The 10333-nt window shown below is 42.0% G+C and overlaps 1 protein-coding gene across 4 annotated transcripts; it reads left to right on the forward strand.

The window, feature by feature from the left end:
• Positions 1-641: 641 nt before the first annotated feature.
• Positions 642-8879, forward strand: LOC119277774 (putative 1-phosphatidylinositol-3-phosphate 5-kinase FAB1D). Of its 4 annotated transcripts, XM_037559098.1 has the most exons (13): positions 799-1068; positions 1989-2282; positions 2388-2648; positions 2721-3339; positions 3425-3569; positions 3671-4021; positions 4818-5489; positions 5577-5896; positions 5979-6105; positions 6192-6359; positions 6446-7807; positions 7898-8158; positions 8262-8879. In XM_037559098.1, the coding sequence occupies exons 2-13, from the start codon at positions 2030-2032 to the stop codon at positions 8499-8501; spliced, it is 4779 nt and encodes a 1592-aa protein (XP_037414995.1). In that variant the 5' UTR covers positions 799-1068; positions 1989-2029; the 3' UTR covers positions 8502-8879. The 4 variants fall into 4 exon arrangements, with proteins under 4 accessions (XP_037414994.1, XP_037414995.1, XP_037414992.1 ...); XM_037559097.1 differs by lacking the exon at positions 799-1068 and adding an exon at positions 642-742 and having other exon boundaries at positions 2388-3339; XM_037559095.1 differs by having other exon boundaries at positions 2388-3339.
• The last annotated feature ends 1454 nt before the right edge of the window (positions 8880-10333 follow it).

The raw sequence follows: 10333 nt of genomic DNA on the forward strand, positions 1-10333 counted from the left end.
CACCCCACCCCACCCCAAGCCTTCTTGTAGCCTTCCTCGTCGATCATTTGTTAGAACACATCTGGCATGAACTACCTCACCCGCTAGCATCCATACACACAACCACACAACTACTGGAGTGCCAGCAAAGTGCATCACAAACGCGAGGCAAGTGATGCAACCATACAAAAACACATAATGACGTGAAAAATTACCGATTACGTCTAAACAAAGGAACACACACCGTCCGTTCTTTGGGCCCGGGCGGCGACAATAAATTAGGAAATCGTGAGGGTGACGATACACACATTATTGCCCATTCAAGAACATAAATACCACGTATTATAGCTAACCCTTTCTTTCCTGTGAAGGATTCGTTCTCCCTAAAAGGAGACTTATTCATAAAAAATAATATATGAAATCAAAACTGATAATGCATCGCATTAGGCACCCATGAAAGGTACGCGAAACCAACGAGACGGCTGCCAAACGTGTCAGCGGTAACTTGAGCGACCCGGGCTCCCTCCCGTCTCTCCATCCAATCCAATAATTCAAACTGGCGCTTGAAATCGCACGGCTAGGCCGAGCAGAGAACACCTGCACACCACCGCCAGAAATACGCTTTCGTGCGCCCGCTGGTAATCTCCCCCTGTCGACGCCACCACCCGGATCCAGTTCATACGTAGCACCGCCACCAACACGGACCACGCGGGGACCATTTCGCCTGCCATGTCACGCGCGCACTGCCTCCGACGCGTTCGCGGTATATAAACAGCTCACCACCCAGTCCCACCACCCTCCCTCCCTCTCCCTGTTTCCTCCTCCCCCAATCTATTCTCCCCCCGCTCCGAATTCGTAGTCGCAATCCCCAGATCGAGAGCTCCGGCAGGTTTCGCGGCGGCCGGCCGGTCCGCCCGTCCCTCTCTCCGTCCGTCCCTCCCCGGCGCGTCGTCGGCGGCCTCGCCCTCCGCCCGCGGGTCGGCGGCGCGCCGCGGGTGTTTTCTGCGCGCGCGCGCGCGCGTGCGTCCCTGTCTGACGGATTCCCCCGGGGTGGATTTTCCGATCAGGATGCCTTCTCCGCGCCCGTACGTAAGCTTCTGATGCCTGGGCTTTTCCCGGATCGGTGGGTTTTATCGGGGTGCCTGTTTGACGGCGCCAAGCAATCGCGGGCCTGTCGATTCCTGCGAGGAGCTCCTCCGGCGATCGCGAGGCATTTGTTTTTTGTTTGTTTCGCTGTTCGTTAGTTGCCGCCGTAGGCTTGCGCCGCCCGCCGTCTCCTTAGTCCCTGCGTGCTCCCCGGCCATCGGGCTACGCCTCGACGCCCGCCACCTCTCTCCTGCCGCGGACAGTCGTTGAGCGTTGCTGTGCCGCCGGCTTAGTTTTTTTTACCAGAGTTGCGTGTGCTGCATCCGGAGGTCAGGGGCCGAACATTTGGATGCATCCGTAAGTCTATGGGCTTAAGAATTTTATATTTGACGACATGATAGGTGAACTACATGTGGACTCGGTGCTTTCCACTGTATAGATTATTTGGCGTCTGGCTACTACTGTTGGGACAGTCGGTGTCCTTCAGCAACACCTGTTTTTGGAACTTTTTAGTTTACTTGCCCATGTTCTTAGAATCCTAGTAGTACGTATTATTTTCGGGAGTACTGTACACCATTCAAATTTATTCTGTATTATTTTCGGATGTTACATGAGCTTAGTGGTGTGACTTTGTAGAATCCACTGGTTGCTATTATTTCGACACAGTAACTTATTTTGCACTATCTCTGTAATTCTGGTGTGTCCTCTGAACTTCTGCTTCCAAATTCCCAATTTACGCTGGAACTTACAAACCAACGTACAACTAGACAAGCTCAATGCGAATAACTGGAGATTCTTGTAGTGCTGACCTGGATATTTGTAAAATTCTTAGATCGCTGTGATGGATATTATATATTTCTATGCGTAGTCCCTTCAGTTCTGGGACTAGCAGTCAAGATGATTCAGGGCTATTATATTTGCAGGTGGTCATATTTTTTGCTTGATAATCTGGTAAATCTGTGTCATGAGTAAAATGTGTCATGCAGTTGACTCAGAAGAGGCAACCATGGATGGGGAAAATAACGTCCTTACCTGTAGTGATTCTTGCTGGTACAAGTGTAGCCATGGTATTGATTCATCAGTTACAAATGGTGAGATGGAATGGCTGAGCATGCAGACAAGCTCTTGTGGCACTCCTTACAACACTCCTTACGGCTCTCCCCGTTTTAGCAGAGGAAGTTCTTCTTCCAGCTTTGCTAGTTGCTTTTCAAGCTTTGGTAAGTCTCTGTGCACCATTCTCTTATAGCTAAAATACTACCACTTCTATCATTCTGATTATTTGTTGACTGAACCTAACTATATTTTTGCTCCGTATTTCTCAGGTGGCTCCCTCATGGATACCGACTCTGAAGAGGAAATTGAGCTCCTAGATACCGGTCAACTTCATCCTGATATCTTCGTCAGTGATGAATTTATGGAGCAAGGAGAAGAGAATCTAGTAAAAGAGGAAGAATGTGAACCCAGTCATACTACTGTATTCAGTGGTGGTGCTAATATTCCCATCCCGCCTGACCAAAATATTCTATCTAGTCAAACGCAGTTGGAGACTGATCAAGGTGCCACCAAGGAAAGTTTTGATGCTGGTAATGTCATCTTGGACACAAATGTATCTTCCGAACCTGATCGAGATATCCTGACCAATGATCAACTTACAGGAACACAATATGGTGAGGAGGTTACTAGCCTTCCCATGCCAGGAGGTGAAATAGTTCCATTGAATGAGCAAGTTATGGATCAGGTTGACAGTAATAAGGAAAATACTATAGTTTACAACAACATATTGAATGCTGAGTCCGGCATGAAAGCAGATGCTGACTCTGAGAATGGAATTAACTGCCTTTATCCACTAGTTTTGCCCAGTTTTGAGACAGACCCTTTCATTTGGTTACCACCAGACCCAGCAAATAAGGAGGAGGATGTTGATACTCTTGCTAACCCCGATGATGATAGTGACAATGATACTAAGTGGGGTCAGTCAAGTTTGAATCCTAGCTTTGACGAGGAAGGAAGCAATAATAGCCGTGAAGATCAATTGCAGAAAGCAATGTCAGAAGTTATGAATGGGCAATTCAAGATCCTTGTTAGTCGTTTTTTGGCTGCTGAAGGATTCTCCTTGTCTGATGGAGCAACCGATAATATCTGGCTTGATATTGTTGCTTCGTTATCGTGGCGTGCTGCCTTACTCGTCAAGCCTGATGCCAATATGGGAAATGCAATGGATCCAGGGTTGTATGTAAAGGTGAAATGCATAGCTTCAGGATCTTGCCAGCAGAGGTAACGTGCTAGCGTTCCTCCTCGTACTGCTCATTTTGTTGCCTTATGATGCCTCAACTCTGTACTCACTCTCTTTCTTTGATAGTGAAGTGATCAACGGTCTTGTTTTTAAGAAGACCGCCGCACATAAGCAGATGCGTGCCAACATTAAGCATCCTAAACTGTTGATTCTTAAGGGTGACATTGGTCAATTTTCCACAGGGCTATCATCAATGAATTCAATGAAACAGGTGTGCATGCATGCTCTTAGTTAAATTTATTTATGTTACAGAGTTACAGTATCAGGTGATAAAGAGAATTTACAAAATTCCCATTCATCATCATTGGCCAGGAAAGCGAGCAGTTGGAGAAAACTCTCAGCGATATGATAGGCAAATGCCGGCCGGATGTTATATTGGTGGAGAAAGCGGTTTCACGAAATGTAAATGAATATGTTCAGAAACAAGGAGTTACCTTGGTTAGTGACATGAATATCCATCGCCTGGAAAGAATCGCTCTTTGTACTGGTTCTCCAATCATCTCATTGCAGGATGTTCGTACGAAAACTAACCTTATTAAGCAGTGTGAATCTGTCAATTTCAAAAAAATTGTTGAGGAGCATAATCTAACTGCAGAAGATGGAAGGAGGTCATCCAAAACATTTTTATTTCTAGAAGGTTTTCCGAAACCTATGGGATGCACAGTATGTCTTCTTCTTTTTCCTTATTTTTATGTCATCTTTCCTCTTTCTGCTCTGCAATTTCAACTTTGTGTTTTTTTACTTCATAAAATATTTTTTGATGTTTATATGTTACTACCTCCTTTTTGGTTTAAAAGGCCCACGTGTATCCCTAGATCGATAATTTGACCAATGTAACACGAGTAATATATCACAAAAATATACCATTAGAAAAACTTCAAATGTTATATCTTCTAATGGTACAATTTTTGTGATATATACAATTTGTATTATATTGGTCAAATTGTTGTCTGGGGATACGTCTGGTCCTTTTAACCAGAAAGGAGGGAATAGACGATTCATTTTATGATCATTATTAGGACTGAGTTGAAGCGTTTGTGGCTGAGACTGAGGCAGTGCTATTCTTCCTTCTCTATATATATTGTCTCCTTTTTGGTAACTTAGAATAATCTAGCCTTTTTTCTTCTGTTTCTCGGTGGTTTGTACTTTCACTTTCTAAAGCTTTTTCTTCTAATACAAAATGACATACATTTAGGGGTGTGTTCGAGAAAGAAAGTACTGAGTTGCTCATGATGCAGCTGGTAACACCATTATTCTGTTTGTTTGCATAGTATTGAATCGGAAATTCGGGATGCATGAGCAAGGGTAATCTATTTCATTGAACCTTATATATAGCGAAGTGCACAGAGTACACATTTTTGCTCTTTGGTTGTGCTAAGATGTCCATTTGTGTTCAGTATCCTATATTGTGTGCTCTTTTATTTTTGCTCTTTCTGATTAGCTTGAACTTCTCTTGTAGATATTGCTAAAAGGATCAACAAGTGAAACATTGAAGAAGATTAAGCGTGTTCTCCATTTCACTGTCTTTGCAGCTTACCATTTGATCCTTGAAACATCATTTTTCACCGACCAAAGATCATTTATAACCGAAAAAAATGCTTCCCGTAAAGAGGACTGTTTAAAAATTGATTCACAGCTACATTTTCCTGGTCGCACTTCTGATGAGCAGTATGCTAATATGGAGGAGTTAGCCGACACTAAAAACTCCATGTCGCAGCATCTTCATGATTCCGACATTACGAATTCCAGCGATTCCAACAGCCAATGTATTCAGTCATCGCGGCCTGATCCAGAACCCTCGACAGATATTATTGGGGACATCTCATATATCAGCTCTGCTGAGTCAACTTCAGGTGATGGGTTTGATGGGTCAAATATTGCTGCTGCTCCAGAAAAGTTAAATACGCATAAAAAGGAAGCATCTGGCAAGAAATTTAAAGAAACTTTTGATGATGAAACGCACACGGGGACTAGGATTTCTCTAAACCCTCAGACCATACTAATTTCGATGTCCAGCCAAAACATCAGGAATAAAGCAGTTTGTGAGCAGAGTCATCTTTCCAGGATAACTTATTATGGGAATTGTGACACATCTCTTGGGATGCATTTGCAAGATACTTTACTTAATGAGGTCATACATCTTAATTATTGTTATATTAATTTAACAAATCATTCATTGGCTTTAATTATGCGTCAGTAACAAGTAGATTACTTGCAGAAGCACAATTGCTTATCATGTGGTGAGCCTCCAGAAGCTCACATGTACTCTTACACCCACCATGATGGTACCCTCACTGTTCTTGTGAAAAGCCTTCCATTGGCGGAAGCACTTTCCGGTGAGGGTCAAAGAAGAATTTGGATGTGGACCAGGTGCTTGAGATGCAGTGGTATGCCCACACCGAGGGTTATAATATCTTCCTCTGCACGCAACCTCTCGTTTGCGAAGTTTTTGGAACTCAGTTTCTCAACACATTCTTCTGCTAAGAAGCTGTCAACATGTGGGCATTTGCTGCACAGGGACTGCCTACGTTTCTTTGGGTAAATTTTAGCAGGATGTTCCTACGTAAACATAGAAGTTCATTTCCAAAATGATATCACTAAAAATTTCTTCCTCTTGCAGGTTGGGATCGAAAGTTGCTGTGTTCAGATACTCATCTATTGAAATATATTCCGCTACTAAGCCACCAATGACTTTGCAGTTCCATAACCCAAACAGAAAAGATTGGCTCGATGTTGAAGTTCAGAGTGTGCGTTTCTACAAATATTTTGCTGCAGCCGTACATTTTTATTTAGCTAAATCATTCCTCATCTTAACATACTTCTATGCTTGAAGGTCCTTGTTGAATGGAAGCTACTTTTCTCTCAAATTGAAAACACAATACAAGGCTTGAAATCAAGATACTCTGGTGAAGCCATGGGGAAGAACACAAACAGTTCAGCATATGAGGGAATATTTTTGGAAGTCAGTAGTATGCTTGCACAAGAAAGGAATGAACTTGAGGTAAGCCTATTTTTTTCTCTAGGTTGATTCTTCTCCTGACCCAAGGGTTGAGTTTTTGACATGTTAATATATCTTCTATATACTAGGTTTCTCTGAAGGCATTTGACCACATTGCAAGGCCTGAGACTTGTGCTCACGAGATTCTTAGCTTGAACTGGCTGTATCAGCAACTTCTTCTTGGATTCTATGTTTGGGATGTCCGTTTGTATCATCTTCTTCAGTACATTAAACTTGATGGCGCATCTTCACACAATTCTAACCACAAAAGCATACCGGAGAATGAGCTGAGTTCTAAAAATATTTCCATACCCATACATGGGGACGCACTATCTGTCCTGAATATTGGAGTGGAAAGACTGGGAGCAACTATAAATTCTTCTGACGATTTTGACAATTCTCGTGGTGGCATAATTTCAGAGAAGGATCAGCTTACTGAGAAATCACCAATTAAAGAGCTTGGGTCTTCTCCAGGTGAGGTTGATGAAAATGGGTCACATCAAAATGTGTTACCAGTTAAGAATGATGAACACCCTGCACCAGCCAGAGGAAATGAAATTTACCCTGTTGCCATGCCAAGTAAACATTTGCCTGTATTACAAAACTTATTGGATTTCATGAGTGATGACACCAGAGAATGGGTCTGGAATAAGTTGAGTCACTTGGAAATGGAATACAAGAAAGAAATTGAAACTGGTGATTTGAATAAGTTCCATCTCATCAACAAATACACCCCAACTTCTTCATCACTGACACAACTCAAATGTCAAATGAATTTGATGCATTTTGTAGCTGGCCCCTGTGGTAATATTTTGTCAATTGTTGATGAAGAGATATCTAGCATCATTGCTTATGCACTGGCTATATCTGAAGAGCAAGGAATTTATTCTGAAGCTGCATTTGAAAAGGATGAACTTTTATCTAAAAGAAAGCTTGATAAGGTTGCACCTAGCAACTTGGCCAGAGGTACCTCTATGCAGTCATCAGTTATCTCTTCGAAGGAGTCTTTAGAAAAGGATCATAGCCTATTAAACAATACATCGTCATTATCATATGAGGAATCAACATCTGGATTTTATGATTCATTTCTGTCAGCATTAAAAGATATGCATCCTGAAATTTGTCTGAATAGTGAAAAGCTAGGTTTGAAGAGCAAATACACTGTGGTTTCTGTATATGCAAGGCAATTCTATGAGCTTCGGAAGATATGTTGCCCATCCGAGCTTGTGTATATTTCATCCATAAGCCGTTGTAAACTATGGAATGCACAAGGTGGTAAGAGCAATGCTTTTTTTGCGAAATCAATGGATGACAGATTTATCATAAAAGAAATCAAGAAAACAGAGTTTGACTCGTTCTTAAAGTTTGGTCTTGAATATTTCAAGCATTTTAGTGAATCTCAGGTCTCAAGTAACCCTACTTGCCTTGCAAAAATTCTGGGAATATATCAGGTACAGAATGCATTTTCTGCAAAGCTCTACCCTGTTAATGCTTGCACTATTAATTGTTTATGTTCTAATTATCTCTAACCACTATTGTAGGTCAAGGAAATTAGGAATGGCAAGGAGGCAAGGACTAGTTTCATGATTATGGAGAATCTTTTATTTGGCCGTAACATACTGCGTAGATATGATCTGAAGGGTGCTCTTTTCTCACGATATGTTGCTGATTCAACAAATCCAGAAAGTGTACTGTTGGATCAAAATTTTATTGAAGACATGCGTACCATGCCTATCTACATTAAAGGAAAAACCAAAAACTTCATGGAACGTGCTCTTTGGAATGATACATCCTTTCTATGTGTAAGTATGCCTATATTGCCGCAAAGTCGAGTTCATATGCATTTGGGCGTATGTCCATTACGTTGCCTGTGAAGCTCATAAGTTGTGTTTCTTGTGTTTCCAGAACATGAATGTCATGGATTACTCCTTGTTTGTTGGAGTGGACAAACAGAAGAAGGAACTTGTATTCGGGATAATAGATTACTTGAGGCAATATACCTGGGACAAACAACTGGAGTCGTGGGTGAAGACATCGCTTGTGGTCCCCAAGAATCTATCTCCAACAGTAATCTCTCCAAAGGAGTACAAATTAAGATTCAGGGCATTTATGTCTCAGTACTTCAAATCAGTTCCAGATGGTTGAGCCTCGAGGCGTGATCATTTGTGATGTTGGTGCCTGAACTTATCTTGAACTCTTGAGTATGATCCATGCTGCCATGGTCCTTGTCTTGCTGGAAAATATGGTTGAGTCCATGTTTAGCATGCCAACAGAGTCTTATATATGTGTTCAGTGTTTAGTTTCGTTATGTTCATATTTGTGGTGTGTGTATGATTGTCGATATTGCTTCTCGGCTGGTGTACATAGCATTAGGACTTGAGATACCCGCAAAAAGGTCAATGAATGGTGATTGGCATGCACATACCCAAAGAAATGATCTTTGTTGATGATCCTAGGGTGGAACATGTGTAATCAAATTTTGAAATTGGGAATAGATGCTGGTAATAAAACTGTTGAAAATGACTCTCAGAATGCGCAGGGGAGCCGCGCATCTTTCCATAGTGTGAAAGTTTGAGGCTTCTATGTTTTACTTACTTTGTTTAAGCAATGACCGGTAATTTGTGTCTATGAATTTCCATTAGTAGGTCGAGCCTTCTTTTACTACTAATGTTAACGTTTTTAAAATGTTTTCAGCCATTTATTAAACAATACTAGTACTCTATATCATTGCTTCAACAATCCGTTAATTGCTAGAAGATGGTTTGGTTATTAGATGTGTGTAGCCCATATGTACACGAGATTGTTTCTATTAGGTGAACTATGGCGTGCATTAGCGAACCTGAACCATTTCAATTAAACAAAAAGAATGAGGATATAATGCAACAATTACGAATCATAGTAGAAGACACTTGCACCAGAAAGAACAAGGGAAACCGATACAAAATCGGAAAGTGAGCAACGTCTAGACTACGACCAGTGGAGGCAGGATTTGCAAAATCTGAGTGTTGGAGGGGGCGGCTAGAGTAAAAAGTATATAGTCTGCCTGTTCATATTGGAATTAGGCGTCTTGCCGTCGAGACGCCTCCAGACTACACAAAAGAAACACCTCCATGTTTGCCCAACGGCCACTCTATACCTTAAGCCAGGATTGTCAGTGGCACCGTTCAGACTAGCCATAGTGAGAGTAACTTCAGCAGTAACATTGAGTCCAACTCAGCAAATTTGCTTATGTGGCAATGAGTTAATGAGGAGAGAGGTAGTTTGAGTAACTTAGCTAGTTACTGTAACATCACATGTCCCAATGCAATATGAGTCTATAACCTAATAAATGAAGCTCTGCATGACACCGCAATTATGTTACTATCCACTATCAAGGTAGTAACATAGTCTAGGGATATGTGTATGTTACTAGGGTATGTTACTCTTCATTGTGGAGTATCACACACCACCGAGATCACATCGCGACATCAGGGGTGATGCCACCGAAGAGCAATGTTCCATCAAGATGATAGATCTGGACCTCAAACTCGACAACCATGACCATATGAGCACTATGCAAAAGGAGGAGAATGCCATACACTATTGAAATGAAATGGCGAACAGTCGGAACAAGGTGGATAGAGTACTTAGGGAATATCCAACGATATACATGAAAACATACACACCAAATGTGTGTGGACACGTTCGGACATGTCCCCGGATGGCTTTAGGGGAGCCGACCATCCAACCCGGTGCGTCAAATAAAAACTGGCATGACATTTTTATTAGTATTGGGATTTTTTGCATAGCAAAAGTTAAGGGTTTAAACCCACCCTAGTCTAAATCTTCACCGGCCATGGCACGTCCAGGTCCCACGTCCTTTTACATAAATAGAAATATTATGGTCAAGTCTTACACATCAATGCCTCACGAGCGAAACTCCAAATGAAAAAGCGACAGAAACTCCAACGATAACGGGAGCCCTAGCCATCATGCTT

This window comes from Triticum dicoccoides, chromosome 3B (genome assembly GCF_002162155.2).
Source record: "Triticum dicoccoides isolate Atlit2015 ecotype Zavitan chromosome 3B, WEW_v2.0, whole genome shotgun sequence".
Classification (NCBI taxonomy): Eukaryota; Viridiplantae; Streptophyta; class Magnoliopsida; order Poales; family Poaceae; genus Triticum; species Triticum dicoccoides.